Genomic DNA, 14,828 nt, shown 5'->3' with positions numbered 1-14,828 from the left:
TACACATGCACACACACAGACATGACTTATATATATCTTTAAACAAGCCAGGCGGTGGTGCCCCATCTCTTTAATCCCAGAACTCAGGAGGCAGAGGCAGGTGGATCTCTGAGTTTGAGGCCAGCCTGGCCAACAGAGCGAGTTCCAGGACAGCCAGTGCTACAGAGAAACACCATCTTGAAAACTCAAAGGAAAAAAAAAATTTAAACAAAGAAGTAAAACAATTAACAGCAGCACATGGAACCTTCTCCAAATTATCATACAGAATACAAATCAAGCCTCACAAACAAACAAAAAATTGGAATTAATTCCTTGTATTGTGTCAGACCACAGTGGAATAACTCAATGGAATAATAACTACAGAAACCACAAAATATCTAGAAACTAAAAATACATTTTTAAATGAGTAGTTCAAGTAAAAAAAGAAATACCTAAAGTCAAATGATAATGAAAACACACACAGAAGAACCTCTGGGACACATCTGTAGAGGTTAAGTGCTCACATTAAAAATCTGAGAGGCAACAAACACAGCCAACCCCGCACACATTAGATGACAATGTATTTAAAGATTAAAGGGGCAGTAAACAAAAATCAAGCAAACGGTTGAGAAAAGCTAGTGAGATTGACAAACCCTTAGATAACCTGACAAAAAGAGTTTAAAGACACAAATTAGCAAAATCAGAGTTCAAAAGGGTCATGACAGAAGGATCATAACAGAACATTATCAGAGATTACTATGAAGATTTAAACTCTATAAAAAGCTGAAAAACCCAGAATTTCTAAATGTCTATCATATACCAAAATTAATTCAGAAGATATAAACAACTTAAGCAGATTCATCACAAGCAATGAGATTTAAGCTATAATCAAAAGCTTCCTTCAAATTAAACCTTCTTCAAGACCCCTCTCACCTGTCAGATGGCTGCCACCAAGAAATCTGACAGCGAATGGTGGGGAAGATGTGGAGAACCCTTATTCCCTATTGGTGGGGTACAAATTACAGCCATTATGGAAATCAGTTCAGAAATGACCCAGCTACTTCATTCCTGGCATATACCCTGAGAATGCCATGCCCTACCACAGAGGTATCTGCACCCCACGTTTACTGCTGCTTAAGGGAAATGGAACCAACCTAGCTGTCTGTCAACAGAGGAACAGATAATGAAATCTGGCACACAGATACCAAAGAATATAGTTCTAAAGAAAAATGACCACCAAGTTTTCAGGAGAATGGATGGACCTAGAATGTACTGAGGCCATACAATATCACAAAGAAAAAACCCTGCATGTTCTCCCTATGTGGATCCTAGCCTATAATACATGCTTGAACTATGTAAACAAATGTACAGTGGGTACAGCATACCATGAAGAAAGGAAAACAACACAGGGCAAATATTAGGTGATAGGACCTGGGTGCAGCTGATGTTCTCTTAATCCAAAGGTAAGATTTTTGTTTTTAGTTTTAACTTTGCCATGGACTATTTTTTCTGTCCTCTTCCTCTTCTTTTCTGATGGTGGATAAAGTCATAAAAATATCGATAGTGGCTAGGCGGTGGTGGCGCACGCCTTTAATCCCAGCACTCAGTAGGCAGAGGCAGGTGGGTCTCTGAGTTTGAGGTCAGTCTGGTCTACAGAGTTCCAGGACAGCTAGGGCCTTACAGAGAAACCCTGTCTCAAAAACCCAACAACACACACACACACACACACACACACACACACACACACTCCAGTGTGAGGTTCCACAGCTTGAGGGCTATTCTATTTTAATTGTATATAAAGGAGTTCAATGAGATATAGAGACTTTGGGTCTGGTTAATTTTGCTGTAAGATTTTTTCCCCCAGAGACAGGATTTCTCTGTGTAATAGAGCTTGCTTTGTAGACCAGGCTGGCCTTGAATTCACTGAGATCTGCCTGCCTCTGCCTCCCAAGTGCTGGGATTAAAGGCATGTACCACCACCGCCCAGCTGCAAATTCTTTATAATAAAGCTTAAATCATTAAAAAATTTCAAAGAACCTCCAACCAAACCAATTTACTCTACTCGGGGCCCTCCAGCCACGGTTCTGCTATGTAATGCTTGTTAATGCACAGGAACTTAATCCCTACAAATCTTTGGTCAATTTTTCATTCTCATGTTACTAGTTTTTTTCTCCCTTTTTCTTATGAAAAAAAAGTCTTAATGTATAGCTCAAGACTATCCTCAAAATTGTGATCCTGCCTCGACCTCCAAGGTGCTGGGATTACTGGTGTGCTGATTTGCTACAGTCTGGACCTATAATATCCTGTAGAAGTCCATGTTTTAAAGGCACGGTCCCCAGGCGTGGCACTATTGGGAGGTGGTGGGAGGTCTTCAGGTCACTAAGGGGAATGTCCTAGAGAAGACATTCTTTCTCAGTTTTCAACACAAGGTGAATGGTTCTGCCGTGTTACACGCTTCCATCATGAAACCTTACCTTAGGCAACTATGGGCACTTGCATCAGATATGGCTACGTTTAGAGTCTCCCTCTGCAGTGGGTAAAGCACTAGCTGTGCTCGCATGAGGACTGAGTCTGGGTGCCTTAGCACTCCTGCCACAGCAGTGCATGCCTGTAGTCCAGCAAGGGAGAAGAGGTAAGAGGGCCCCGAGGGGTTGTTGGCGGTGCCGGCCAGGTGCAGTGCAGGAGTCTATCTCAAAAATAAGGTAAGGAGTGCTAGGGGAAGACATCCCATGATAACCTCTGGCCTCCACATGTGTGGTGTAAGCACACATATACACAAAATAATTTCTATAAACATCTATACGCGAGAATGTCCTTACTTATTTATACTATACCTGGGTGACCTAAACAAGTCTTACAGTTTGAAATACCACAAATATTTAATTTTCATACATTCAATGGCCTGACATTTCTATTATAACCAAAGAAGTTCAAAATCTAAGTTTTGACTTGCCAAGTTCAGCCACACTTCAATAAATATGTTGCCAGTCAGACAATTCTCTCCCAGTCCTGTGTATGGTAAGATCACCATCAGCTAACGAGCTGATAATTTAAATGACTTTGGAGTCACACTTGACCCCTTCCTTTCTTCCTTATCCTCACTTTCAGCCAAACTGCATGCGTTAACCAATTAAAGCAGCCTATAGTCTTTCTCAAAGTTCTCAAATGCCTTCTCATTTGGAGTCAAAACTTGAAAAATAATAACTATTACCATCGCCTCACATTTGATTGTGCCTTTGTTTTAAATCATATGTTTTGTATTTATGCTAGGGAAGACAGTTACGACACCGGGGTTGTCAAACGGCCTACCCCCTTTCACGGGGGTCACATATGAAATAGATGCATATCATAAATTTACATTATGATTCATGACAGTAGCAAAATTATAGTTATGAAGTAGCAACAAAATAACTTTATGGCTGGGGGTCATCACACATGAGCAACTGCATTAAAGGGTCACAGCATTAGGGAGATTGAGAACCACTCACTGTGCTAGGGTTAATGAATGTTTTTGTGGTTAAGCTATTTTGGTTTTTCCTGCTTGTTCAAATTCTTCTTTGGCAGCAGTGGGCGGCCCCAGTGAGTGTCTCACCTATGGAAATTCCACTGGAAAGCGTGGAGCTCTCAGCTTGGCCTCGTGATGGTGCATGTGGCTCCATGACGCTATCATCCAGCAGGTGCCGTGGACCTGCGTTTGGGAATGTCGCACTCTTAAACTCTGCTGTGTTCATCTTATGAATGAAACTAGGAACAAAGAGAAACACTCTTTACAACTCCTGTTTCTAGCATAGGACATAAAAGATAATCAAGAGTGTTCTGAGTTTGTCTGAAACAGAATATGCCCACTGAAAATGCATTCCTCCTTCAGCAATCAACAGTGCAAAACTAATGGCACTAAGTGAGAATCGGGGTCTCCCCTTGTATTTAGGACTAAAGAGAGTAGTTCTTATAATTTAGTTTATTATTTGTATTTGTCACAACAATTGATAGCTCTGATAACAAGGCTACAATTTTAAAAGGAAACTTTCAGCATAGCTCTCTGGATTTATTACTGTGGCTCTCGGAGATCCTGATTGTTCTTCCTCTGATACACTCATTTCCAAATGCAGGTAAAAGAAAACTCTTTTTAGGCAAACAAGATAGATTTTTTTTCTGAACCTGAAGACCAATCACACAGGCACTTAATTTCTACTTAACTAATTAAGTAAACAGAATATAGAAACATGTTTTACTAACAAAGAAATCAAAAGTAAATCCATCTGCAAACAACTTAAAAACAATGGAAAGACAAAATTGAAAGTGCTGACTTGTAACCCAAGCTATGGCACTTCCTGTGTCCGTGTGGAATCAGGTTCCGAGGGGACGGGGGTGTCTGTGGCAGGAAGGCCCCCTCGGCAGCACTGCTCTTCCTCCCGCTCTGCGGAGAGGCTCCCACTTCAGGACCTAGAGAGGAGAGGACAGAGGGAAACTGTCACCAGGTTTCAAGGGCCTGGTCTACAAAGTGAGTTCCAGAACAGCCAGAGCTGTTAACACACAGAAACTGTGTCTGGAAAAATCAACCAACCAAACAAACAAAAATCCAAAAATAAAAAACCAAACCAAACCAAAACTCTCTGATATCATAGTGTGTATTGTTAGTTCTATTTAATTCACTTGAAGAGATATGTATTTTCCAAATTCTAAAATAAACCTCCAACCATACAAAAATCTACTAATTTTTATCTCTTAAATATGTTAAACAGAGGCTGTATAAACATTTCCCTAATTTGTCAAAAAGGAAAGAGATCAGTTTGGGCTCTTAATTCACAGACAAAAATCTAGACATAGCCGGGCGGTGGTGGCGCACGCCTTTAATCCCAGCCCTCGGGAGGCAGAGGCAGGCGGATCTTTGTGAGTTCGAGACCAGCCTGGTCTACAAGAGCTAGTTCCAGGACAGGCTCCAAAACCACAGAGAAACCCTGTCTCGAAAAACCAAAAAAAAAAAAAAAAAAAAAAAAAAAAATCTAGACATAGTACCCAGGTCTTCTGACTCAGTTTCAATTTGATGCCCTGCCTGTTTACACACGGCTTTGGGTTTCTCTGAATGAAATGTGTAGGCTAGGTCAAGGGCTCAGGGTAGAAATGATTACCTCACTGCCTGACACTTCAACTGATTTATGGGAATAAAAAAACAGCTCATAATGTGTAGCTTTCAAAACAACTCTCCAACAAAAATCTGCTGGTCCTACCCCCTTAATCTCAGCAGTCAAGGGACAGAGGTAGGTAGATTTCTGTGAATGCCAGCCCAGCCAGGGCTACAGTGAATAAAACCATGTCAAAAACAAAACAAAACAAAAAACAGCCAAAACCCACAAAACGCAAACAAACTCTTCATGGTGGTGTGCACCTCTTACCCCACACTGGGGAGGGGGAGGCCTGAGGATGGAGAGTTAGAGGCCAGCACAAGCTACTCAGCAGGATCCTGTCTAAAGGAACAAACAGGAGAAAAGCACGTTTAAGAGAATCAGAATGAGCATCTTCTGCTTGGAGCGTGCTTCCTCTGGACAGTGTCATGCAGCTCATTTCCTCCCGGATGAACCAGGACTTCAGATTTTTAGGTATGCACTAGAAAGCTTAGTTTGAAGGTCTATGTTGGTAATTTTAAAAAGGCACTTATCAGTTATTTTTTAATGATTAATTTCTTCCATTTTAGTGTTTCTGATGTGATTTATGTACATTAAAAACCAGTTGTAAATCTATGGATAAAGAAGTATGGTATTTGTATTTGTAACATGTGGCCCATCACTGAAAGCCAAAGTCACTAAATTTGAATTCTATAATTATTTAAATTAGAATTTTTGTTCTGACCATAGAAATATCTTCATTGCCTAATATTAAATTGTATTCTTACTAATTAAGATAATATTCGTAAATCTATTGTTAGTATCATATTTATTTTCCTCAACTAGGAAACATTTATTTATACATTATTGACAATCAACAAACAATTTTTTAATTAAAAACCAAAATAAAACAGAAATCCAGACAGCACTGATATACTTTAATACCCAAAATGATTTTTTGTAAGCAGTATAAGATATGCTAAATATTCACTCACTTTGAAATATAATTCTTTCTTATGAGATCAGGTTATCTGGTCCACTGTTTGATAATGAAACCACCTTGAAAAAAAAAACCCTCCCCAAGGAAACCATGCACCAACCAACAGTTATGGACTAACCTACTAGGTCTTCTCTGGAAGCAGCTGAACGTGGCGTACTTGTCCCTGGTTCTATCTTTAATGAGAGCCTAAATTTTAAAAGAGCAAAATGTAAGAAGCAATGAACACTGACAAAATATCAAAGTCATGTTTCTTTACAAAAAATCCAATAGGGAGCTGGAGAGATGACTCAGTGATTGAGAGCACCAGAGAGACCTCCAGAGGACCCAGGTTCAATTCTCAGCCCCACAGGGTAGCTCAGAACCATCGTAATTCCAGTTTCAGATGATATGATGCCCTGCCCTCTTCCGACCCACACAGGCACCAGACAGCAAAATACTCAGAAACAAAAACAAAAACAAAAACACACACACACACACACACACACACACACGGCTCTTTAGTTACCACACAAAGGTACCAAACATTTCACCACAGCTAAAGACATTTACTAAATTACTAAAACATGATTTTAATTACACTGGACATGGTAGCCAGCCTGGGCTACATAATAAAACCTAGGCCAGTCTGGGTTACAGTTTGAGATCCTGCCTCACACAAACCAACCAAGAAGCAAAAATAGATTTAGATTTGTACTGACATACACTTAATGAAATGACAATCAAGTCCAGGAATGTACTAATGTATTTAACATATAATTTATTTCTAGACTGATGTAGGTGGGTCTTCTTTCTATGTGTTGCTTTCATTGGTTAATTAATAAAGAAACTGCTTGGCCTGATAGGTCAGAACATAGGTGGGTGGAGTAGACAGAACAGAATGCTGGGAAGAAGGGAAGTGAGTCAGACGCCTTAGCTCTCCTCTCCGAGATGGAAGCAGATTAGAATCCTCCTATTAAGCCACCACCTCGTGGTGCTACACACATTAATAGAAATGGGTTAATCAATATATGAGAGTTAGCCAAGAAGAGGCTAGATATAATGGGCCAGGCAGTGTTTAAATGAATACAATTTGTGTGTTGTTATTTCCGGGGCTAAGCTAGCCGTGCGGGAGTCGGGCAGGACACGAAAAGCAGGCCTGCTCACCTCATCACTACACTAGACTCTCAACAAGATGAACTATTGGCTTGACTTTAATACTGAAAACTTTAAGACCTTTTTACAGAACTACCCAACAAATGAAACGATCCAGTTTATGAAATGAAAGGTCTACAGAAATACCAAGACTGCTCCCAAAATGGCTTCTCAGTCCTTGTCTTACAGGCATGTGCAGTTATTTTTCACACCATGACACCATCTACAAAGTTCACAACTGCACAGTCAAGCTAAAAACAAAACCCAGAAAGACATAAACTAACCAGTCTCACAGTGCTTTAAAATAAGTGCAGGATTTTGTGTTGGGTGGCTCTCACTCACTGCTATCCTGGTCATCAGGGGCTGTATGAGGGTTGGTGGGGGGTGGCTAATGCTGGGAATTTCTTGTTACTTGTTCCATTTAAGTACCCAGTTTTGAGTTCCACAGAAATATATTTTGATTTTTATTAGTGAAAGCAATCCTGGGAAACAATACTGAAGCAGTTAATCGTAGAAAATGTCTTGGTGTAATTGTGAAGCCTTGTATTACTAAGTTGTCTGAATGAACAGAAAATCTGTGTTATATGATTTTTTTATATATGTAATAGATAAATATATATAAATAAAATTTTGTTTAGTATGAATTTGATTTGAGAAAAGGAAAAAAAGTATCTCTGGTGCTTAGGATGACAGAGAAAAGGTGGAGCAGAGATGCCTGGTAGGGATTTATGACAAGTAGAACCAGCAGGTATTTCCTGCAGAGGGAACAGTGCACCTCTAGCATGAAGAAAACTTAAAGGGATTAGGTAGAGCAAAGTTCAGGATGAAACCTGGGACATGTTTACAGTAGAGAACTAGGAGGAAAAAGTGAAAGCACAGTATTGAAGAAAGAGAAGGAACAAAAGCCCTGAAAATGGGACCAACAGAGGAAAGAGCACTCCACTAGTCAAGAAATGATCACCATCATAAGAAAGATCAGCAAAAATAAGTACTGTCAGGATTATTGCCGCACAGTTGTTATGAGATGGTTTTCTAGATTACACGGAACGAAGGGCATTAAGCACGTAGCACAATTAGGCACGAGAAAATCTTATGTCCCAATGTTTTCTCTTGTAAACAGAATCAGCAGGCACCACCGAACATTACTTTCCAGCTCTGCATCTGAATAAGATGCAGCCCCAGTTCCCACAAGAAGAATTTGTTGAGAGAGAGCTGGTGATATAAACAGACCTGTGCCATTTTGTGGTAGGAGTTCCTAGAGGGAAGACGCACACACACCCTGGGAAGAGGCACCAGCAGAGAAGACTGAGTACCCTATGACTCCTTTGACACACAAGAAAAGGTTATTGGTACATATTACATTTTATTCCTAGGCTTATAAAACTGGTAAGCCAGTTCATGGAGTACTGAATATGTGTAAGAGTTATTTTCTTCCACCAAAACCTGCAGGGACAGGCTTTGGGAATGGTCAGGGTCTATGTCTTATGTCTTTTCTCTGTGTTTAGACCTCTTACTTTTTTGGCCACCAGGATAGAAATCTGGGTGGAAATCAGAATGACTCTGAACAATGAGTGGTTTTGGTATCCTAAATGGGACTTGAACTTCAGACCCAATTTATATATTATGAAGACATAAATTATTTGTAATATGGCACAACCAGAATTGGAGCAAATCCAATCCAGTAATGTTTTTGTTTTTTTGTTTTGTTTTAGTTTTGCTGCGTGTCATTCAAGCAATGGGTCATTTCACAATTGGCTGAATCTAAGCTTTTTGTTTATTAAATCTTGCTATTCAACAACAACAACAACAAAAAGAAAATTCATTAAGTTGTCTTTTGTTTTGTTTTGGTGGCACTGGGGGCTTAATCAAGGACCTTATAAACAGAGGCAAATGTGCTACCTGACTTGGACGTTTCAATGAAATCACATATCACTTCCTTCATCGCCTAAGAAAATAAAAAACTATATTCCAGTTACTTGACAGTGCAGACAAACGGCTCAGCAGACTGCACTCCCTGCACACCCTCTGTTGGGCACACTGTCTACCTTTCCTAGCACTGAATGGGAGCTGGCTGACTACATCCCAATGCTACCTACGGCATCTAACAGTAGTAGGGAAAGCACTGCAAGGATCAGTTATTATTCCAAGTGTTGTGGTCTACACAGTAGGTTCCCGGACAGCCAGGGCTCAACACACAAAACAATTAGCTTTAATAAAAACTCCAACACAAGTTTGCTATAGTCAGTAAAAACTAACAATTCTCTATAATTGTATAGGTTTTTCTTAGACTGTTCTACATAATACTCTTTATGTCGGTAAGGTTCTTGTCCTGGAGAGGGATTTTAATAGATACTTGTATTGAGATTTTAGGACAAAGATAACTGTTCATATTTCCCTGGACAAAATGTGTTTGCCATGTGTAAATTCTGTATTTATACTAGAGGTAGTAACTAGCGGCACAGGAAAAAAGAGCTAAATAGTAAGACACAGACCATCAAACTTAAGACACAGCATGGTGTAAGGGGTCTGTGAAACTCCAGCCTTAAAAAGCTAATAATACCCTCATATTAGGTTCAAGTGGGTCATTGTATATAAACAAAATTTATTTTGTGTAAAAGCTGAGAGAGAAATTAAAATGATATGATATGGGGAAGAAAATGATAATAAAGGGATTTTCAAACAACACAATTTTAGATGTATAAAAGTATTTTCAGAGCTTAATAAATTTAATATCAGAAGAAAATAATGTATAACTTTCCAGAATTTCTAATTTTTCAATGGGACTAATTCTATACCACAGAATTAAGACTGTTGAAATCTGTAAGTACAAAGTAGATCATAATTAGTCAAAGGGGATAAGAAAAACTATAGTATTAATACTGGAAAAAAAACTCACTGAATTCTTTCTATTTTGGCATGTTTTAAAAACATGCCTTTACATTTTTTTTCTCCATTTATTCATTCTTGTGTGCACAGGAGCCATAATACAAGCAAGAAGGACAGAGGATGACTTCCCTGAGTGTTCTATAATAGTTTCTTCTGAGGTTGAAACATTCCATCCTTCTGGGAAGCTCCTTAAGCAGGAAGGTAAACAGTTCCAAACAGTTTCAGGGACTTCCTGAAACTGACCAGACTCTCTAGGGCTTCCTTCCCAGGATGCACACAAGTCAAACTGCTGAGACTCACTCCAGACAAGATGACTTGTAAAGAGTGAGACCAGGCCAGCACCCGGAAGAAACAGAGAGACTGGCAAAGCTGCCTGTAGAGTCACTGAGGGCACTCTTCAACCTGAAGAGCCGCCTGCACGCCGTGCAGTGCGCTCCAGGCTTGGTGGGCTCTGGTGATACAGCTGTCTTTGAGGCATTTCCACTCCTGTAAGTAACTCCAATAAAACTCATTGGTTTACCAGGTTGGATTTTGGTGGTATCCGTACTTGAATTCGTAGTAGGTTCCCTATCAGGGGTGAGTAGACCTGTGTGTGTTGAGTCTGCCTGGGGAAAAATTTAATCAAACAGAGAGTCAATTTTCTCCTCCTACCATGTGGTTAGGCTTGGAAGCAAACCCCCTTACTAACTGAGCCATCTTGTCAGCTCAAACAGGCCCTTTAATTGGGGGCTGGGAGAGGACTACAGACACAAAGTTCAATTTTAAAGCTTGGCAATAAACAATGCTCCTGTGAGGTGGTATCCACCTGCATATCCAGTCCTCAATGGTCTGAGACAGAAGAACTGCTTGAGCACAATGTGGGACACCTTGGGCAATACAGGGAAAACCAGACATAATGAAGAAAGCAAAGGAAAAAATGAACAAATGAAACCAAAAGAAAAACAAAAAGCATAGCCTCTCTACCCCAGCAGTTGTGATGTGAAGTAAGGCCACAAGGAACCAGAAATGCTATGGCTTAAAGGTCCTTACTAAAGGACTGTATGATTTATTAAATGGTACCATAACTCAGGGAAAGGAAGTCTTAAACAGTCTCTCAAATCACTTTCAAAGATGTGTCTAAAAATAATCATTTAAGAAGGAACAATTTTTGTATTTTGTGAATGGCATAATTTTTTTTCTACTTATAGAAATATTTATTTCTGTAAGAAAAAAGTCTGAGTATACAAGGAAAAGGAAAAAAAAACCCTCAGTTTTGAATTAAATGTGTTGCTTACAGCTTAAGAATGTTAAAATGTATTTTTAAATTACTGTATTTAGTTTTTGAGGGAGGCTAACTTGTATGAATTGGTTCTATCCTCCTCATGTGGGCCTGGAATCAAGCTCAGCCTGTCAGCGCTGCCTTCAGTTTCCTTCCCTACAGAGCATCTGCTGGCTTAAAAGCTAGACTACTTTTAAATAAAGAAAAGCGGGAGCATTTGCATACTGGCTCACCCATACGACGTGATAAAAAGAAACACATGTAATTACCCTTCCCACTGTGCTTCATAACTAGAAGTCTAAACGCATCGGACGAAAGGGTGAAGGCTCAAAGTGGAGAACCAGACAAAGCATCACCCAAACCTGAAGATGGACCTACTTGTAATTATCGTCTTCCACAAACTTTTGTAGTTCTTCTATATACTGAACGGAATTCAGGTATTTCTGGACATGAGGCAACATGGGAATATCTAGGCAAAAGATGACAAATGATTATTTAGTAAAGTACATAGTAACTAGAAACTTAAGGAAAGAAATATAACTGAAGGTAACTGAGCCACATGGCACCAAACCTGAAACGAACTCTAAAAGACATTCTTTTCACTCACCATAGTCACAGGACTGTTGTAGGTCAGAAATTATTCGAAGAATGTTATTCATCAAATTTGACCTTTGCTCATTTTCTAGAATGCTGCCCGTGGATGGGTACGCCGAGTCGATGTACGTCAAGTCCGACAGGTAGATGCCTGGAACAGACCCGACAAAGAGCCCTCACTTGCAGTCTCAGTGATGTGAAGAGGGAAGAAGACTCAATTCACAGATGTTCTCTAGCATGTCATATTAGAATATATTAATATAATAACATGATCTCTTGGGGTTGAGACTTCTAGAGCTGGGATCAAGCCATACAAACCTAAGTTCCTTGTAAAGACTCCTTATGTTGTTTTCCAAGCATAGATTAGGCTGCAATCAAAAATCCAGCACACACAAAAGGATAAAGAGACTGAGTTCTTGAAGTGGCAAGAGATGGTCATTTTATCTCGGAATCTCAGTAGTTACATGCATTCACCATTACCAGTTCTCAGTTTTTATTTTATCTAAGAAACTTCCAAGTCAATACAGCCAATGCCTTCCATGGGGAAGTTAATGCTTTCTCATACCCTCGTTTAGAGCTGACAGTCTCAGCTATGAAGAGTGTTTCAATCGTGTAGATGCAGGTATATTATTTATTTTAAAGATCAGCAACTGAGTTTCTGAAATCATTTTTATGACCACAAACTGAAGTTAATTTCCTAGCCATCTTCATGTTTTCTGAAATCAGTGAGAATGATATATCTTTTGGTCATATCAGTACTGAACATAGGCAGTTATTACTTCAAAAATATTTCCCAAGAGTTCACTACACACAGAGAAAATACAAAAGAAAACTGTCATTGGAGAGAAGCATATCCATTTCCCTACTTTTGCCTTCGTGATTCATGAACTGTCAGGACTTGGGCCCATGCCTTCTAAACAAGTCCCCAGTTTTCCTGTTGGCCATTTTCTTCCACTACTTGTACATACAGGTCTGTTAAATCAAATCCTTTACCTTTTAAGTCTAGCTCAGTGTCAGTTATTCCCTAGTTTCCATATAAATTCCTGAAAGAAGTTTAGAAACTATTTAGTATGTTTTCACAGAGAAAATCCTGAAATCTACAGCTATGAGAAGACGGGACCTGCTGGGGACAGCGCGTCCTCAGGAGCTGCCCTCGGACCTTTACCGTGCCCTACGATAAGCTGATGTTATTCATAACCATTAACTTAAAAACATTCCAGCTGCTTTGAATTCGCTCATATCACATTTATTCAGGACGCTAGACAAGAGGTGGCGCCCAGCACAGCGCAGAGGACTGGCTAGCTTGCTGCCTCTCCCAGTACACACCCTCCTTCCTCCCACAACCTCCCTGCCACACTGGTTTTTACAGTATTCTTCAAGTTATTTAAACATTTTTTTCATGAAGTGTTCAAATGAAAACCTATTCAGAAGTTTTATATCTTTAAAAGAAGTTTCTTATCTTTAAAAAGACTTTTAGCACATAAACTTGAATAGCTGACATTATCACTATGACCACCAAATTAATCACAGACTAGAAGTCAACTCTATCAAAGTCCTAAATAGATTATTTAATGTGAAAAAGAGAAAACTCTAATACACTATTATAGTTGATATATTTGGGAGAAAATTATAATGTAGAATTGGAATGCAAAATTTCACTTTACATCCATACAGTAATTTTAGTGACCGACTGAGTTGTACTTAAGCGTCTAACAGGAACACCATATAATTTTCCTAAACTTGACAACCCTTTCCAAATATCATACATGAATTAAATAAATGAACATTGTTCACAACATGAAACCAATCTGCTTTCATTCAGTAGCGTCTCTGTAAATGCGGCAGTTATAAATTACTGAAGTTCCAAAATAAAAGGTCCAGCTGAGAATTATGTAATTATGGATTGACTAGATAGCTTTTCTCTATTACATCTGCATCGCTTCTAATATATAGAAGTATATTACTAAAATAACATTTTTCAGACTTTTTATTTTTTGTTTTCAAGAAAGGCTTTCTATGTCTAGCCCTAGCAGTCCTGGAACTTAGACCAGGCTGGACTCGAACACACAGAAATCCATCTGCCTCTGCTTCCTGAATGCTGGGATCAAAGTTGTGTGCTACCATTGCCTGGCTAGATTTTTATAACCAAATATTTAACAATATGAAACATTAGCAAAAACATTAGTTCTATAGACTTGGTCTACATTTTCAAAGACTGACATTTGATAACTGTAAAGAGTTTGTATCATAAAAATTAGGAGATGTTTTTCTCTTTGTGGTAATGCTTCAGGGTTCTCTTACGTGAAGAGAGGCTGTTGTTTATGAACAGGCTGCATCCTGTCTAAAATGCAGGTTTTTAAGGTTTGAAGATGGAGTAAGCACATGTATTTTTATGGTATCTGCCAATGGTATTGCTGGTTTTTACGTGGCTATTGCTTTGATAATAGGAGCGAGGGAAACACTGCTGCAAGAACCCAGCTCTAGCAGCTCCTTTCTAAGTTCCTGAAGTCATCAGAAACATCAACAAAACAAGCAAAAACCAAACCAAACCAAACTACAAATAATTCACCCCAACAGAACCACAGTATCTGGAATCAGAGGGTTCATTCTGCCATCCCAGCCTAAATCAGGGTAATTTTCAGCTCACTGTTACTGTTCTGAATTATCTTGTAACTGCTCAGGTAGATCAGGAAAGGTTTAGCAGTGGATATTTACATTTATAACTTCCACAACATCACCTCTGACCACTTACTGACACTGAAGGATTGGAACTGCCCCAAATTTAAACACCAACTGTAAAAACAAGCAACACACACACACACACAAATTCTGCTTTTCTAGTCTATCAGTTTGTAATACACAAGGCTAGTAATTTAAC

The 14,828-nt window shown here is 39.2% G+C and overlaps 1 protein-coding gene across 5 annotated transcripts in view; it reads right to left on the bottom strand.

Moving 5' to 3' along the window:
• Window positions 1–14,828, bottom strand: part of Ralgps2 (Ral GEF with PH domain and SH3 binding motif 2) — a 139,045-nt gene that overhangs the window by 16,128 nt on the left and 108,089 nt on the right. For all 5 annotated transcript variants that reach the window (XM_057769272.1, XM_057769275.1, XM_057769273.1 and 2 more), the window contains 5 exons: window positions 11,964–12,101; window positions 11,735–11,825; window positions 6,200–6,267; window positions 4,287–4,422; window positions 3,572–3,723 (listed from right to left, as the gene is read on the bottom strand). In XM_057769272.1, the coding sequence (XP_057625255.1) occupies window positions 3,572–3,723; window positions 4,287–4,422; window positions 6,200–6,267; window positions 11,735–11,825; window positions 11,964–12,101 (585 nt within the window). The remainder of the gene's footprint in view (window positions 1–3,571; window positions 3,724–4,286; window positions 4,423–6,199; window positions 6,268–11,734; window positions 11,826–11,963; window positions 12,102–14,828) is intronic.

The sequence above is a fragment of the Chionomys nivalis genome, chromosome 5, assembly GCF_950005125.1.
Source record: "Chionomys nivalis chromosome 5, mChiNiv1.1, whole genome shotgun sequence".
NCBI classification, from domain to species: Eukaryota; Metazoa; Chordata; class Mammalia; order Rodentia; family Cricetidae; genus Chionomys; species Chionomys nivalis.
This window is presented reverse-complemented; position numbering and strand designations above follow the sequence as displayed.